Here is an 18,887-nt window from a genome sequence, read left to right as displayed (position 1 = left end):
AAGCTTCAGGGCCCCTCATTTGCTTGGGTCCTTTCTAATGCTCTGTCCCTAATTTTTAATTTTGTCTTCTTTTTCCTAAGAGAGCACCCAATTGATTAAGCAACAGGACCCACAAAACCTTGATCTATCCCTGACAAGGGGAACAAATATATGAATTAAGAAGCAGAGACAGGGCCGCATAAAGAAAGGTAGGCAGACCTCGCCGGTTTGGCTCAGTGGTTAGAGCATCGGCCTGTGCACTCAAGGGTTCTGGGTTTGATTCCGGCCAAGGGCATGTACCTCGGTTGCAGGCTTGATCCCAGCCCCAGTCGGGGTGCGTGCGGGAGGCAACCAATCGATGTGTCTCTCTCACATGGATGTTTCTCTCTCTCTCCCTTGCACTTTCTCTGAAAAGCAATGGAAAAACTATCCTTGGGTAAGGATTCAAAATAAAAGAAAGGTAGGCAGATGAAAATGTGGTGTTTAGGTCAAAGAGTGAAGAGGCAATAAATGGAAGAAATGGGAGGGGCCATGAATGCCAAGTCAGACTGCAGACTTTATCACTGGGATACTTTGTCAAGTGGGTGAGGTGGGGTGGGGTGGGGGAGTGGGAGGGGCACACAATATAATCAAGGTTTCAGAAAGACCACCTAACCAACACCGAGCCAATGCAGAGGGCAGAGAACTTGCCTTCCTGAGATCACATTCTACTGTAAGGCAATCAGACGGAGCTTAAAAGGAGGGAATAAAGGTGATCTGGTAACAGTACGAAAGGGAAGAAAGGAAGAGGAAGGGTTGAAAGATAACTTTCAGTTTGAAAACCAGAAATCCAGGAAAAAAAGCACCGTAGAGAATAAGGTGAAGTGGGGGTGAGGGGTGGTAGTAGCCTAGGGTAGAAGGTAATGATCTTCAGCTCAGTGTGCTGGGTTCGAGGAGACGATACACCATGTAAGCAAGGGAGCCGGACCATGAAGGAACGTCAGAGGCGTCACACACAGTCTTTCTAAGAAAGAGTAGCCCCAGAGCTCGACTTGCCACTCTTCTTTTGAGAACCTAATGTGAACTTTAGCAATGATATAGCATTGAAGCCTATAAGTATTTAGATGGAAGATATTGGTTTATATTAGCCCTTGTTTCTTTTTCTTTCCTGCTAATTGACTTGCTCTTTCTAAAGAAAATGGAGGCTAAGTTCTTTATAATTTGATAAGGGGTTTTATGAACCCTTTAATTCAACAAATATCTAATGAGTACCTGGCACTAGGTTAAGTACTAAAGAAATCAACCGTGAGAAAGAAAAAAATTCGAATACTACCATTATCCACATGGAGTTTGTAGTCTGGTAAGATGTTTACGTTGTTGTATATACATATATATTATTTGGCTATAAAGAACGTGAATATCAAAAGTTGACATGAATTTTAGCTCCAGTTTTGACAAAACTTTGTGAAACTAGAGATAATATTAAAAATATTTAACAGCTAGTATGGCCAGGGCACCATGTAATCAGAGGAGATGCCAGTCACTGTGTGTGGCAGGGAGCTTCTCAAACGGCCCCAATGATCTCCACCACTTGGTATCCACATCCATGTGTAATCCCCTCTCTTTAAGTGTGGGCTGGACAGAGTAACTTGCTCGTAACAAACACAGTGCAGCAAAGCAATGTGATTAGGTTCTAATCTCATTTCTGAAATTAGGTTATAAAAGACTTGTGGTGTCCATCTTGCTTGCTTGTGTTCTAGTTCCCTCTCTCTCTCTCTTTCTGGTTCTTCTTACTTGCTCACTCTGATGAATCAGCTGTTATTTGTTAGCTACCTTATGGAGATGTCCATGTGGCAAGGAACTGAGGGCAGTTTCTGGACAATGGCCAGCGAGGAATTGAAAAACTCACGGCAAAAACTCCACCAAGGAACGGAGTCCTGCCAATAGCCATGTGAATGAGCTTGGAAGTGAACCTTTTCCCAGTCAAGTCCTGATATGACTATAGCTTCAGCCAACACCATGGCTGCAGCCTTGTAAGAGACCCTAAGATAGAAGACACAACTAAGCTGTGCTGGGATTCCTGACCCACAGAAACTGTGAGGTAATAAACACTGTTGTTTTAATCTGCTGCTTTGGGGTAACCTGTCATGCAGTAACAGATAACTAATATGACATGCCATTCCCTTTAATACTGCAGAATATCAGTTACTATTGGAAGACTTTGGCATAGTCATTTTTAAAGCTTTCAAGGTCTGTTTCCTCTACTCCACAAAGCTTCATCTGTAACATCAGAAATGTACACTAGCATCAAGCAGATAGCAGCCAATAAAAGAGAATCCCCTTCCTGGGCAAGGCCCAAATCGTGAACATTTAGAATTCTGCATCATAGTCCTGTATCTACCCAGCTCCTGAGCCTATTTTTGGCCCAGCAAATGGCCCCTGGATCAGATTTCACCGTGTTTTTCGAGCTTTAACCTTAGGCTTTCTCTTCCAACAAGGTTTTGTGACCCTTCCCTCAAATAAATATACTTCCAGTTATTCCACAATAACCAGCCAGCTCCAAGGACTGGCATTGGTTTTCAAGGTTCCTGATCCCACTGGGAGTTACTAGTGGAGAGAAATTATAAATGGAAGCAATCAAAGTTAATGCTTCTCAACCATTTTTTTTCTGCCTCCATTCCATTTATTTGCACAACTCTTCTCTCAATAACATCTCTCACCCAAACAACTCTTATGATACTTAGTGATTTTCAACCAGGGAAGTTTACCCCTGGCCTTGGCTATATTTATACTCTGCGGGGGGGAAAAATCAATAGTTTTCTAATGCCCCTTATGAACTTATATCTACTACCCATATAAGGCTTACCAGACTATCTAATCTTTAAATTTTCCCACTCTAAATTTTCAGGAAAAGATGATTATAATAGAAATGTTCAGAAGGAGGAGGTATCTAGAAGGCTTAGTGGCATTATTCACATACATTTCTGAAATTCTGTGATACTTGATTTCAGGAGATACGGGTTAATCATCGTGACATGTCAACTTCATAATGGTTAGAAATGAAAGGCTTATATAAACTAATTAACATCTGCACCATTGACAGCTAATTTTTTGTATAATTGAAATATTTATTTCAAAATAATGTGAATACACCATCAGAAACTAAATATGCCATAGAATAGACTGACGAACCTCAGAGGGAAGAGGGGAGGGGAGGTGGGAAGAGGGGAGGAGAGGCAGGAAGAGATTAACCAAAGAATTTATATGCATAACCCAGGGACTGACAGTAACTAGTGCAGTAGGCCTGGGGATGCGGGGGAGGGTACAAGGTGGAGGGGGTCAGTGGGGGGAAAAAGGGGATATATGTAATACTTTCAACAATAAAGATTTAAAAAACAACAACACAAAAAACTAAATATCCCAGAAGTTGGAATTTGTCTATTTGGAACACTGGCCCAGAAAGCAGTATAACAGTATGTAAGCATGTTCTGACATCTGGTGGTGAGTGCAGAATCCTACACTATTAAAAACAGCGTATCATACAGCGTGTCCATGTTAAAATAAGAGAAAGAATCCAGTCACATTGTCAGCAAGACTGTTATTTTAAAATAGCCTAAAGATAATATGCCTCATAACTTAAAGAAAAAGAAAAATGTATTTTTTATTTAAAAAGAAAAAGTCCAAAGTCTGTTTGATATAAGGCTTAATAACCCCTTTCTGTCCTAAAATTCCTTTATAGTAAGAGTTGCCCTCATGTCAAGTTGTTAAATGTCTGTATTTAAACAAAGCATGACCACAGTATCTACCTATGGTTAAATTATAATGACTAATCATCCCTATATCCCACACCTGATAGAGTGCCTACTCACAGGTGCACAGTAAATACTTGCTGACTTGAAAAAAGCTACAAAATAACTAAATAAAACTAATGGAAGTATCTTGCCCTCAAATTTATACTACCCTTCAAACTTACACAGGCTCTTCGGTTTAGTAACATGATAGTTTCAAAGACAATAAGGAGCTTCTGGTTGTCTAAACAGTAATTAACCACATTGCCTTTCAAAATATTGGGTAGAGGCCCTCCCCTAGCTTGCGCAGTCAAGATTCTGACCGAGCAGCTCTGCAGTACTGGCCATGCATGGTGCTCTGAAAAGACTCCACTAGTGATTCTGCTTCATGTCTCTAGTTAAGAATGACTGATTTCTCCCACTAGAACATTTAGTTTGAATTACCTGGATATACCCTATTCGAAAGTAAGTAAGGATATGCTAAGGAGAAGTAGAAGAAAACCAATCTCTAATTCAAATTTTACCAAAATTTTCATATATTAATGATATCAATATAAACTGGTTCAACTCTTACAGAGTTAATTATAAATGTACATATCCTTTGATTCAGCAGTCCACTTCCAGAAAGGTAGTCTACAAATTACTCATTGTGCTTGAAATAACACGTGAAAAAAAGAATAAAGCACATTGTTAAGTTGAAAAATATAAAATAAAGTGCAAGTGTAAAGAAATTTCCATACACACAAAAAATTTTTTTAAAGTCACTGAATCTTTGTTTGTAGACAGCAAAAGACTGGCAAGGATCAGTGCCCATCAGTATGTGAATGCTGAAAGGAATGATACATATAGTAGAACAGTGTGCAGGGGGTCGAGGGTGGGATTAAATGAATACAGCTCTTTACGCAATATGAAACAATCTCCAAAATATATTGCTAAATTAAAAAAAAATTCATAAGGGTGTGCATGGTATGCTATATTTATGCAAAATGGAAAAAAGAAGGGGCTTATATCATCAAATATATTTGCCATAACATATCAGAAACTAGTATAGTTTCTTGGAGGGGAATATTGTTTCTGGGAGGGAAAATGAATGACCAGGATTGAGAATTTGGTAGGAGAGACTTTTCACAGTATATCTTCCCGTATTTTGAACCACATAAGTATATTAACTATTCGATAATTTTTTAAAAATTAAAAATGTAATATGATTTTACATAAACCTAACCTTAAGAGGCTATTATTCAATCACTGTTAGGTAAAAGATCAGAACACCGATTATGCCAAAACCAAAATATTTTAGGTGGTCACACTTTGGCATCCAAATGAATAATACAGAACCCTGTTTAACAGATTAAATGAATTACTTGGAGATCCATTTGTATCTAAATCAGTAGGATACAGTTTTACTCAATACTGAGTGTGTGAATGAGTTCTGTCAAAGCTCTTAGTAACATCTGATCTCAGTAACATTCAAGTCTTGTTGGTTAAGGTCCCATCTTCCTGCCATGTTGTGTATAAAACTTTCATGTTTAACTTTTTAAAGGACTTAAACAAATCCAGAGCTGTTCTGTAAGAATCTCGCCCTTATGCAGCGTATCTCCCCCTAAAAATAAGGAGGTAACTCCTACAGGGTAAAAATACAAGACTGGCTCTTTAGTTTTCGGAACAAAGTATCATTCCGTCATCTATATACATAGGAACTACCAGAGCAAATAGCTGTTTTTCAATTAACACAAAACACCTGGGCTTCTGAGGTCTGAACTGTCCCTGTCACAAGCTGATCCATGTTATTACAGAACAAATGCATCGCGCATCTCAAGCACTTCCAGTGAAGGATTCTTCTTGGCAGGGGGAATGGGTTTGTAATCCTGGGAAGATAAGGGACTGAAGCAAACTGCACAAAGTACAGAAAATCTTTGAAGTCTCAAGTTTAACCTTTAAAACTCACCACAAATTTTATATTCTATTCTGCAATTAGTCTTGTTTTAGTGTAGAAAGGCTGTTTCAGTATGGAAAATGATGAAAATTCAAGTTTTCCTTCAGAATATTTCCCTCCCATATCTTCTATAGTATATTGATATTTATTATATAGTTTGCCGTTCTCCTATCATTCTGCCCTAGTTTGAAGGCATGAATATAGCCTGGCCAGTGTGGCTCAGTAGTTGAGCATCGACCTATGACCCAGGAGATCGAGGTTCAATTCCCGGTCAGGGCACATACCTGGGTTGTGGGGCTCGATCCCCAGTGGGGGGCATGTGGAGGAGGCAGCGGATCAATGACTCTCTCATCACTGTTTCTATCTCTCTCTCTCCCTCTCCCTTCCTCTCTCTGAAATCAACAGATACATTAAAAGAGAGAAAGAACAAGCATGAATACAGGAGATATGAAATCATTTTCTCAAATTATCCAGGTTTTAAGTAAAATTATAAAAAAACCTGAAAGGCACCATAACTCTCAATAATGAAGAGAGATATAATTTATATTTTTATCATGCAATGTATTATGTTACTCTTCAGTGGTTTTAAATGCTGAATTTTATCACTCTAAAAGTGAATGATCCCCCCCCATAGTAGGCTATACATCATACTTTTTTGGTATCTCCACTGAGCTTATAAAGGCAAAGCATTCAATAAATTCATGATTGACCTCAGCTGACAGAGCCCAAAAAGTGTTCTCTATTACTTTAAAAATTATTGACTATCAATTGAAATGTAATGAATCAAGAGAACTCACTATTAACATTAGAACTGTGTATTTTAGCACTTAAAACTAGAAATCATTCCAAACTAGAAACCTCAATAGCTAAAGTGATTGTTCCATGGTAAACTCATTAGTATTGTCAAAATAACGCTAAGTAGTAATAATGCTCTTAGTGTCCTTTTTAAAGGGAAAAGTATATTACACAATAACTTGATATTCTAATTAAGGTGTTTTAGGAAATATTCTAATCATATGAAGTAATTCACTTAAAAAAACCCACACCCTTCTTTTTGCATGTGAGAACTGTGAAAACAACAGATAAAACAAGACTTCACTTACCATTCTTTGTCAAGTACTCCACTATAGTCCCCACGACGGCCGGAACGCCGTTCTCAGTGAGTCCCTGCTGCTGAAGGTCTTGGAGGCTGACACCGAATAACTTCTTATAGGTAGAAGAATTCCTCTGCTCGCTTAGTGGCACCGCCACTATCTTTTTCATGTCTTCTTTCAGCCGAACTGTAGCTTTACTTTGCTTAAAAGGGCGTAAGAAAAAGGAGCAGTCAGTCATATTTACCACAGGAGGTTGCATGGTTACGATAGCAACGCCTGAGCTGGAACGGGCTTGAAAACATACAGTCTCCACTGACTTTCACTCTAACATCTCCCACGTGTTGCTCGGTGTTACGAACGGCACGATGGATATTGTGGTTAAAAGGAGTGAAAAATAACAAGAAACCTAAAGCCACAACGTCACTGTAGCTAAGGGAGGGAGCAACACACTGCAGTATCTAAGACATATTACTCCAGTAACCAAGGGGTGTGGCTCAGGAGTACCTGGTCAAAGGAAAATAGAACATGTATACGAACACTGAAACTTCAGGCGACAATAGGAGGTTTCCAAAGATAAAAATTTATCTAGATGTCATTTTAAGGTAGCTTTAATTTGAAATGTTAGAGAATATATATCATGTATGTACACAGATAAAGAAATAAATGTGGAGTAAACATTTATTTCTCTGATTTGATTACATCTGTGAATATCTCAGCGATATTTTAAGGCACATAAAGACAATTCAATTCTGTTTGAGGTTCAAAATGCTGTATCTCTGAAACAGCATCATTTGAGGTCGTCACCGAAAAGAAAGATGGAAAAATGCAAACAATTTTATATTTGGGGACAGAGAGAGCAGATTGGAGGAAACTCACTTTTTAAGAATGAATGTAGCGACTAACCAAAGTATTATAAGTGCAAGCTCATGTAGCTGTTACAATCTAAAAGAAGAAATATTACTTCCATTTTAGAGTTGAGGAAACAAAGGTCAGAGTGTTATGTAATTTGGTAAAAGTCACAGAACTAGTAAGAGTTTCGTCCTATTCTAAGCCCGTTTTCCTCTTCCTGATTTAGATTTATATTAATGTTATAGGCAGCGTGTGTATAATTATAGTAAAAACTATGGTAAATGTTACATGTGACCCAAGACAATTACACAAAATTAATTCTACAATCCTGATTTTGAGTTGGATCCCTGTAATCTCAATTTCATTTTGAATCTTATAATCTGCAGAATCAGAACAACTTTCCTTGAAATATCTGCATCTTTTACTAGGTCATATTTGAAAGCCAGATTTCCCTAGTGATAATTCAACAAATGTAAAGCTACAATATAAATTTAGTATCTATTAATATTATAAATATGGGATAGTGTTAGCTACTATAGAACAGTGATAGAAGCAAGAACTATGAACTCAATTATCAAGGAAATTATGAATTAATTAAGCCAAATTTGGAACAGCCAATATTTTTTGGGGGGGTTAAAAACGTATCAGTCTCCTTCAACTGAACACAAGGGAAATTTCAACCAGGTATATCTGGTGAGTAAGCAGCCAAAAAGTAACCAGTACTAATGAAACTATGACTATTAGTCTCAAATGTAGCATTAAAAACAGCTGATAATGAGATTAAGTTATACAAATTTTATCTTACTTTTATTTAGCATAGTGGTTTAGAGCAGGGCTGGGAAATCATTTGGTTAGGCCCTGCCAAGGCAACCACAGGTGGGACTCGAAAATCAATAAGTCTAGGAGCTTTTTTCATAGCTAATTTTTAAGTTGATAATTTTGTATGGCCTTTGAATGATATTATAAATATCCAAATGGCCTTTGACAGAAAAAAAAGTTCCCCACCCCTGGCTGAGAGCATGGGCTGTGGAACCAGGCTCCCTGTTTCTGATGCTATTCTCATCTAACTATCCGTGAACCTTAAATCACTCACTTAACCTCTGTGTGCCTGCTTTCCATGAAATGGGGATACGAAAAGTCCCTATCTCAAAGAATATATGAGGCTGAAATGAGTTCATATACATAAAGGACTGAGGACAGTGCCTGGCACACTCAGTAAGTAATGATTGCTATAATCATCATCATCAGCCTCTTCCTTCAGAAAAATATCCTGAGTTCTTCTTAAAAGTATATGGAGACGCTTACCCATTCCTACACTCAATGCTTGTGTAGACTGAAGGCTGCTGTTCAAGAAGGCGTCATGGTTGAGACGTGTTTGGTTAGAATTCAGTCTGATGACCTACTTATTCTCTCGCTCTCTATATTTTTATCTCCGCCCAAGGATTTTTTTTAATTGATTTTATTGATTTTAGAGAGAGAGGAAGAGGGAAAGAGAGAAATATTGATGTGAGAGAAACATCGATGGGTTGCCGCGGATACCTGCTCCGACCAGGATGGAAGCCCCTGCCTAGGAATGTGCCCTGACGAGAGTCAGACCTGCTACCTTTTGGAGGACGGGGTGACGTCCAACCAACCGAACTACCTGGCCAGGCCTCTCTCTACCCCTTTAAATCTCCTAAATACTTAAGTATGATTTCTGAATAATAAGGATAAAATCATTTTGTATATAAGTATCAGAATTCCTCAAGTTTTTATTAGGATTTCTAGACGTTTCCTTAGAAATCCTGTCTATATTTGAGTTGAAAACCTCGGATGAGCCCTGGCTGGTTTGGCTCAGTGGTTAGAGCGTCGGCCTGCAGACTGAAGGGGTCCTGGGTTCAATTCTGACCAAGGGCATTAAAGACCAAACAAAACCCCCCAAAATCTTGAATGAATGTTCTATTAATAGCCCCTGCTCTTCACTCTCTTAGTCAGAACTGCAGACAGCAAATTGTGTCTCCTGTTAACAGACAGTGTAAATAAGCAATCTTGGCATTATGGCTTAGAAAGTTTTCAAGTAAGAGACATGCAATTAAGCTCACACGTTTTGAAGTGATTGCAAATTAACTACCTATTTACTTAATATTGAGCCATACCACATAGCACATTTATATGTAATCATAGTAATAAAGGAACATCTAATTATTGTTTTTAATTAGTAACCTGACTCAAATTGACACTTTTTAAAAAGTAAATATTGTTTAAAAACAACCACAATGAAACAAAACAGCTATAAACAAAACAGAAACATCTGAATTGATTCCTCAGTGTTCAAAACTACATATTATAAAGTTTTGCTCATCTAGCCCAGTTGGTGAAGGAGTCTGCTAATAGATAGTAAGGCATTACTAGCAGTTTATACCTAAAGTACTGTATTACGTCAGTAGTTCATACCTAAAGTATTAAACGATATATATATATATATAACACCTCAAAATATAAAATAACATTTCTGATAATACCCATAGTTCCTTAATCATGAAAAAAATAACTGGAAATGAAGTCATTTATGATTAATTCCACTTAAGCTGAAATTATTTTCTACTCTTATAAAATGATCACATCACTACCTCTTTATAAATATCAGTGCCTATGGAAATTTAGCTTCTCAAATATACATCTTACCTTTCTTGACTTAACATAAGCTAAAAAATAACAATAGTTGCTCACTGAGGTATTCTGAGTTAAACTTAATGGCTTAGACTTTGGTTTGCATATATTCCCATACATCACTTGATTTTGAAAGCTGATCTACATGGGGTGTGTTTGTACATGTTTAAAAGCAATATAGGCTCCCCCATTAAGAAAGACACACAGGGCACCTTACGGTTTTACTACTAGAACGATCCTTAGGGGCCATTTAACACTTACACTTAAAGGGAGGTTTAAAAGAAATTAAAATCCCCCCAGGAACAAGGAAACAAAAACCCCAAAAGTTGTGATAAACTCAGTGAGAAAGGGCTGGGCCTAGAGCCCATCTCTCTGAATTTTATACCAATATTAATTTCTATAAGTGCTGGTGACCTTGTTTTTTGCCTTTGTTTTTGATTTAAAAAATCATTTAGATAGCTCAGAATATGCATGCGCTAGGACTGTACAAATATTTGTTGGTTTGGGACCACCTAGTCTCCCAAGTCACCTTTTTTCTAGTAATAAACCCTGACTGCTTTGGGGGATTGACTTCACCCCTGCCATGAACAGCCTGATGAGACTGCCACTCAAAACAACCATCCTGCCTTTAGGAAGAGTTGGGCTCAGGTCCCCACAGGGTCAATCAGACCCTTTCTCCCTTAGGCCACTGAATCTTGCATGGTCTTTCACAAGGACAGAAAATTGGTTGGAACTAACTGATTCCAGCTGCAGTGCTCCCAGGATGGTCAGATGAACTAACCATCAGATTAAATCTTACCACCTGCATCACTGGTGTTGCAATGGTCCGTTAGCTGCCCTTTCTGACCCTGGTCCCTCAGCTGTTCCTTCTGTGTGGTAATCCACTCCATACCTTTCCAGGAAAGTTTCTCTGGCCTTCAGTTAGCTAGAATCTATTTCTGTTCTGTAATACACACCACACACACACCCCTCCAATTGATAAAAGTACTTTTTAAGAAATAAAGAGTAATCAAGCAAATAAAAAAACCACAGTTTTAGAAAAAAGAAAAATCAGAATAATGATGGCTGACTTTCATGGAGTGTTTTCTGACTACATCATTCATGGCTTCATATACTTCAGATGGCTTCACTCATTAAATCCTAGTTAAAAATCACTAGGAAGGGAAGAGACTTTTGTGATTCTCATTTGACAGGTATGGAGGAGCCTAGTAATGTGCTCCAGGTTGCATCAAGGTTGTAGTGTAGTCAGGAGTCACACTCAGGCAATCTGAGGGCAGAGGCCCAGTGCTCAAAGCTGTCTCTACGTAGGAAGGGGAGAGAATCAAAAACTACTTGCTGGGGAGTACAGCACACTTGCTAGAAATGAGAAAATTCTTAGTCTCATAGCAAAGGAAAAGATTATTTCCATGTTTCTTGGTCTCCTTAAAATAAAGTAAGATATGCTCAGCAGCAGCAGCAGCAGCAGCAGCAAGATTTGTGATATTAGAACCTGACTAGAAAATACTGTTATCAATCTAGTAAACAGGATGAGTTTTAGCAGCATGGAAGTTTTATAACAGCTAACTTTTATTGAGTGCTGATTTGTGCCAGACTCTGTTGCAAGTGCTTTAAAATTAACATCTCTAAATCTTCAAACAACCTTGCTATTCCGATTGGGACAGGAAAACAAAGGCACAAAAGAAAGGAAACTTGCCCTAATTGACACAGGTAGAAATTTTTAGAGGTAGACTGTAACCCCTGGGTACTCTGGCTCCAGTGCCTGAGCTCTCATCAATCATGACACACCACTGTATTTCCAGAACCTTTAGTGCTGGTGGTCCTAGGAGGGCTTAAGGGGAACAACATGACATTCAGCTCTCTGTTTGCAGAGCCTAATACAGAATTGACTTTACACTACTGAGACCAATGGTCTGCATTTCCTTGAGGCAATCCTCCAAGAATTTAAGTACCATGAATTTAAGGTACTTTGAAGGACAATCAGATTACATCTCTGGTTAAATTCAAAACTGTGTGCTTTAAAACTCATTGAAACTGGGCTAGGACTAATAAATCTAACCAGGAATGTGTAGAATAGAAAACTACTCCACAACCAAATAAAAGGGGTGCAAGGAAAGCACACAATGAACCTGAGACATCTGGTTCCAGAAAGCCATGAAATGCTCAAGGACTAATGGGGCATGTCATAAAGGCCTGTGGACCGGCTTAAATAGGTTCCTACTAGCCAAATTTGGGACAGTTGGAGCATTGAGAGTAACAACTACAATTGATTATAGTATATTGTGTAAATAAAAATCCCTGAATCCACAGTGATACTACAAAGACTGAAAGAAAGGGGTTAAAAAGCAAAGGTCCTCTTTACAGAAGAATGCCACAACTAAACATAGAAAGAATGAGAGAATCAGAAAGCCACCATTTTCCATTAACCATGTAACTAATGATTCCATCAAAGACTATCAGTGGACACTAAAAAATCAGGTGAAAAGCTGCTGAAGAACAGGATTTTCACAGCCTCAAAGATCACATACTACTTGTAAGGGCAATTTGGCAATGCCCGGCAAGCGCAGGGATCTGGTCCTGGGCTGTCCTCCCTCCAACCAGGTCTCCAAACACAGGAGAAGGGCAATTAACAGTGAGCAAGACTCATATCTTACACAGGTGGGACCTCAAGACATTCACAATATATTGCTATTTGGGGGGCAAAATAATGCTGTAAAACTAATGTCAAGAGGTTCCAGTCAAGATGGAGGCTTGGGTAAATGCAGTACTTGCATCCTCCCACAACCACATCAAAATTACAACCAAACTACAGACCATCGTTCAGAGCCACCTGAAACCTAGCTGAACAGAAGTCCTATAACTCAGGACGTAAAGAAGAAGCCATGTCGAGACTGGTAGGAGGACGGTAGGAGAAGCAGAGACGCCGAATGGGCTGATCCCACACCCACATGCAGGGAATAAAAATTGGGAGGAATATCTCTGCTGTGGATGTTCCCCCTGAGGACCTAGGGGTCCCAGCCCCACACCAGGCCCCCCAGCTCAGGGTTCCAGTGCAAGAAGAGAAGTCCCCATAACTTCTGACTGTAAAAACCAGCGGGGATTGTGGCTGAGTGAGACGAAGGCTGCTGGAGTCCCAGGTGTTCTTAAAGGGCCTGCTCATGAATTTACTTGGACTCACTCCCTCTGAGCTCCAGCACCCTGGGGAAGCAGCTCAAAGGGCACCAGGACATACGGAGAGGAACTTAATTGTCTGGCATCAGGACAAGGGCTAGAGGGGCAGCTTTCTACCATACAGAAGTGCTGACAGAGGCCACTGTTCCTCTTCTGAGCCCTCCCCACACAGAGCTGGCAGGCGGCTGCTATATCTGAGTCTCCACCAACCTGGCTAACACTGTTCACCCACCCTGGTGACTCCCTGAGACCTGCCCTACACAACTCGTGGGCCCACCCAGGCCATTTCAAGGGGCTTTCCCATACAAACGGCCTCCCTTGGCTCAGGCTTCAGACTTTGCTAAAATCTATCAAACAAGCAGCATCCGGCTTTAGTGTTCCCATACCTCTCATTAAGTGGCCCCAGGCCTGGCAACTAGCGGCAACTGGCCTTGGTAGCTGGCCTTGGTTCACAGCTTGGCCTCTCCTGGGCATCTCCAAGAGCATCATAAGTAGCAGCTATCTGAAGATTGCTATAGCTCATGCTGTGTGGCCCTGGGCATGGCATAGGTGGCAGCCGACCTTGGACTGCACCTCCCGGGAGGCCCCAGAGTAAGCACACCTGATGAACAGTTTAAAACCATGCCAAAGCACCACCCAAATACCTCCGCAAGCAACGTACTAAAGGGGCACCAGAGCACCAGTGAAGCAAGTTCTGCTCCCTGGGGCTGGCCCCTGCACAGCTGATCCTCCATGGTGGCCAGAGCCAGTCCTCGAAGTCAGTCGGCCTGGGGGTAAACACCTCCCATAGATATGCCAACAGCAATCAAGGCTCAACTACAACAGAAGGGTGTACACAGCCCGAAAAGGGGGGGGGGGGGCGCGAGGCGTACCTGGAGTACCTAGCTGTGGTGACTGATGAGGCTGTGCCACTGGACACTACAGGACACTTATTACATTAGGCCACTCTACCAAGCCTGGGAGACACAGCTCTACCTAATTCTTAGAAACAAACACGGGGAGGCAGCCAAAATGAGGAGACAAAGAAACATGTAAGAAACTTGTAAGATAAATCCCTAAAGATGAGATTGCTAGATCAACAGGTATATAAATGATAAATGTTGATATATTGCCACATTGCCCTACAGAGGGTTTACAACTTGATTGACAGCACGTGAGACTGCTTGTTTCCCATTCTTTCATCATCCCTGGGTATTAAACTTTAAAAAATTTGCCAATATTTCTAACTGTGAATGAGACTGAACAATTTTCATATAGCTATTAGCACTTGTATTTCTTATTTGTGAACTTCCTGTTCACAAGCTTTGCCCATTTTTTAATTGGGTGGATTAGATGTCTGCCAGTGGCGCCTGGGGTACAGAATTGTTTCCATTCAAACAGGATATATAAACAATATGTAACACGAGGTGCCAGGAGTGTGGTCCTTTCATCCAACTTCAACCCTTTTTAAGTAGGTAAACCTACCCCCCTGATCCCCCCTGCTTTGTACTATGTTTTAAGTTGATTCAATAAATCAGCATCAAGAGTATCTTAATTTGGTCTGTGGTGAGTGAGCCTTTGTGCACTGTGAGCAGAGCTCCTGCCGGCACTATGAGGTACATGTAAGGTAGCCGATGGTACCAGGTGGTAAGACTACAGGGGTGGAGGTGCTCAAGTTAGGGACAAAGGCTACATACAAGGCCTGATGCCCTTGGAATTCTTTCCAGCACCAGCAAGACTTGGGGCTAAGTCAGGATGGGTGGACACTGAGCTCTGATTATACCAAGGGAATTGATCTGTAAATTCCCAGTCACAGATTTGACACCTGAACTCATCCACAAATAACATCCAGAGTAAGAATCTACACACATGCATTCGAAGCCCCCTCATTCTCCATGCACTAGGAGGATACGCCAACTCCTCACTCTCACCCATGTGTCCTCAAAATGCCCAGACACCACCCGGGAGAGACAGAACAGCCGGAGAGGCAGGGGACGCGAAAGACTCAGGATTCACCTGAGAGAGTTCGAGTCGCCCAAAAGTGACATTTCAAACTAGAAGAGACTAAGATAACATTAAGTGGCAAGTATAGTTTTCCGTTCTGCCTGGGGGTGATTTACTGAGAAAAAAAGATACTTCCTAGTAAAAAACCTACCTCTTCTCTGTACATCTGAGTAGCAATATAAGGAAATCTGGTGAGCTCAGCATAGTTTTACTAACAGCACTATCAATATAGGAATGAGGAAAACAAAAGAAATAAGAGAAAGTTGGTTAGGCAATGGACATAGGACATGAATATCTTTAAACCAGTCGGTGTCCCATTTTAAGAATCCATAAGTATATATGTATGTGTACACACACACACACACACTCTACAAATATTTGGTACTCTATTATTTTGTCTGAAGACTGTCTTCAGCAGCAGGATACCTGAGAAGCTGCTACACATAAGATTTGTTTACTAAGTAGAAAAGTCCCAAACTAAGAAAAGTGTATCAGCCCATATGCATGCATTTATGGGTGACTTCTCACTTTTCTGCCACAAAGTTATTTTTTTTTAAGTTTTTTATTCTCCAATCGCTATCTTTTTGCAGAAATACTATGTTGCGGTTCCTCCCACAATAAAACTGGGATGCTCATATCTATCATATCAGAGTGAATAATCTTTTAAACAGTGCAGTTTTTATGTCAACCTTAAATAAAATTTTGTACATGCTTTGGATATAAATGAAGGGAAAATACGGAGTTTCATACATGGGTCAGTCTGCATTTCAGCCAAGGTACAAGGAGTGTAATCAGGAGGGCAGGAGGTAAGGATCCAATCACACAATCAGAAATGACTGCAAGCTCTGGCAGGTTTTGCTCAGTGGTTAGATCGTCCTTCTTGCAGAATGAAGGACCCCGGGTTCGATTCTAGCCAAGGGCACGTCCCTCGGTTGCAGGGTTGATCCCTGGCCCTGGCTGAGTTGGTGCAGGAGGCAACCAATGGATGTGTCTCTCTGGCATTGATGTTTCTCTCTCTCCTTTCCACTCTCTCTGAAAAGCAATGGAAAAAAATATCCTCAGGTGAGGATTTAAAAAAAACAGAAGAAATGACTGCAAATCTCATGACAAAAGATCAATCTGCTGCCTCACTCTACACATTTCTGGTCCTTGAATCTTTCTTTAACAAAGCTGAAAAAATGCAGACCAATGTCTGTAGTAAAAGCTCAGTATTTTACACATAGAAAAAAAAAAATCAGATTTTGAAGGAAACACTTTGAAGTGATATAGAGATAACTAGCTGGATACCTGGATGCTGAAAGCCTCAGGGCTAAAAGGAAAAGACACACAGACAGGCAGATTGGCACAGCCTGAAAAGTTCTGAGCATGGACATGAGGGAGTCACTTGGCAGTTTTGCTAAGAAAATTCAATCTGTGGGGCTGGTGCACCATCTGGTGACCATTCAGGGCCTCGTGTCAAAAATTGCCTGGATATTTCTGGATAGTTTAGGATGCCATCACAACCTACAACAAATTGCAAGACTTTCTGAAATTTTTTTTTAATAAAAAGGATCTGACCTAAATGTGATGAAACACAGGGAGGACTAAGGTGACAATAAAGAGTAAGATATTTCTCTTAGTACTAAGAGACATACAATGCCCCCTTGTAATACACCACTAACTTGAAATATAAATATGCATATTTATGCATTTTTCACATATTGAAATAAGATTTTAATTATAGCATTCTGTAAATTACAATTGACAATTCTTGGTTATTGCAAAAGGTCATGTATAAGCACCAACAGAACTGCTTTTGAAATTCATGAATTTCAGCCCTAGAAATATATACATTTTCCCCACGGATTTTATATCAGTGTTATTTCTTGATGCTACTGTATTACAACAACCAGAAGTTTCTCCAGGTGAACACAGAGTCACAAACATTTACCAACCACACTTTTTCACCACCACTTTCAGCAACCATGCTGAAACAGAAATTCCAGAAGTACCAAATGAAAACAAGAAAGGGAATACAAAGATGTCGTACGCCTACTCAGAGGTCATAAATTAATGGTTGTTTTAATTCTTTCTCAATCTAGCCACAAGATTTCTCCAATAACTGCAACTGAGAATTCACAGTTCACCCTTGTGGAACAAGAAAGTCTAAAACGCTAGAGAGTGCTCCACAGTAAATCAAACAGACTTAACCCAATAAACTCAGCAGGCATTTTCCTTCACCTTTTTTGGAAAGGGAAAGTGGACAGGAATGCCGAATGCTCCAAATACTGCTTAATGTCCATTTGAATAGGTAGGAATTTAAGTAACAAACCTGCTCCCACCTCCTAGGAAGGAAAACAAAGTCACACAAAACATCTCAACAAAACCAGGAGGGCAGAGGCCTCTCCGGAGCCCTGGCGGGTGCCCAGAAGACAGGGGCGGCCTGTACTCACACAGACGGCGAGAGCTCCTGCCCCCATCCTCGCAGGAAGTGTCTGGCAGAACTGATGAAGACCAGATGAAAACATCAGAATGACAGCAAAATACTGAAATTCCATTCAGGGGCTATGCTTTGATTTGAAAAGCAGCTCCCGATCCCGAGGCCCCACGGTACGCGAAGAGCGGCTCCTCGCATTTTCGGAAGTGCGGTTCAGCTTCTCCCTCACTTAAACCCACATGGCTGGGAGGGCTGCCTGGAGTTGAAATCTGATCCACGGCATCTAGTATTGGCAAGGAGAGGGAGTCATGTGACATGGGTCTTAAGGCGCTGACATCTTCTTAAACCTGACTTGCTAGATGCCACCCAGACGGGCTTCTTCCGTTTGGAAAACGCTGATGAGCCAGCTAGTGGTCTTCACTAATAGAACTAACAGTGCAGAAAGACAAAACACCAACTCGCTTCCTTGTCGCTCTTCATTGCTAAGAGAAATCCACATATTTACACGCAGGTTTCCATCTGCAGGCATGTTCCTCACTTTTTGAGGCAGTTCGCACTTCTCTTGTCCCCTAAATATGAGTTAAATCCTATCAAAATTTTCTTCCCTCCACTCTATTCTGTAAGAATCGTCCTAAGCGAAAATGCTCCATTAATGTAGCTGTTACCTACTGACTTTAATTACTTTCAAATAATCTTACCCACATATACTGGTGACAAGCATAAAACAACATGCATCTAGACATCCATAATTCTACGTATGCGATTTAGTCTGGAAAATTGGCCTCCTTCAGTTACTTCCTACTTCATATGTTGTGTCATTAGAAAATCCGGTAAATTTTAAAAGTTCTAAATATTTGAACTGAGAGTTAAAATATCTATTTCATATAAGCCAGAAGGAAACTGTCCTATTTTTATTTTTAAATGCTTTTCTGTTAAATCTTCTTTTACTGGCACACTTAAGATTGTGCTGACCGACGTTACGTGTGAAGTTTCACTTGACCCAACTTTAAAAGACTTAAATTGCCACAATAATAAAGACATAATAA

At 40.2% G+C, this 18,887-nt stretch overlaps 1 protein-coding gene across 1 annotated transcript in view; it reads right to left on the bottom strand.

Annotated features, from left to right (window-relative positions):
• Window positions 1-18,070, bottom strand: part of FAM13A (family with sequence similarity 13 member A) — a 243,773-nt gene extending 225,703 nt beyond the window's left edge. The window contains exons 1-2 of the mRNA XM_016203224.2: window positions 17,858-18,070; window positions 6,786-6,978 (exon numbers count right to left, since the gene is read on the bottom strand). Of these exons, the coding sequence (XP_016058710.2) occupies window positions 6,786-6,978; window positions 17,858-17,962 (298 nt within the window). The 5' untranslated portion in view covers window positions 17,963-18,070. The remainder of the gene's footprint in view (window positions 1-6,785; window positions 6,979-17,857) is intronic.
• Window positions 18,071-18,887: the final 817 nt, after the last annotated feature.

Source organism: Miniopterus natalensis, chromosome 1 (genome assembly GCF_054644295.1).
Source record: "Miniopterus natalensis isolate mMinNat1 chromosome 1, mMinNat1.hap1, whole genome shotgun sequence".
NCBI lineage: Eukaryota > Metazoa > Chordata > Mammalia > Chiroptera > Miniopteridae > Miniopterus > Miniopterus natalensis.
The sequence above is the reverse complement of the archived record's forward strand: the minus strand, read 5'-3'. Positions and strand labels throughout refer to the sequence as shown.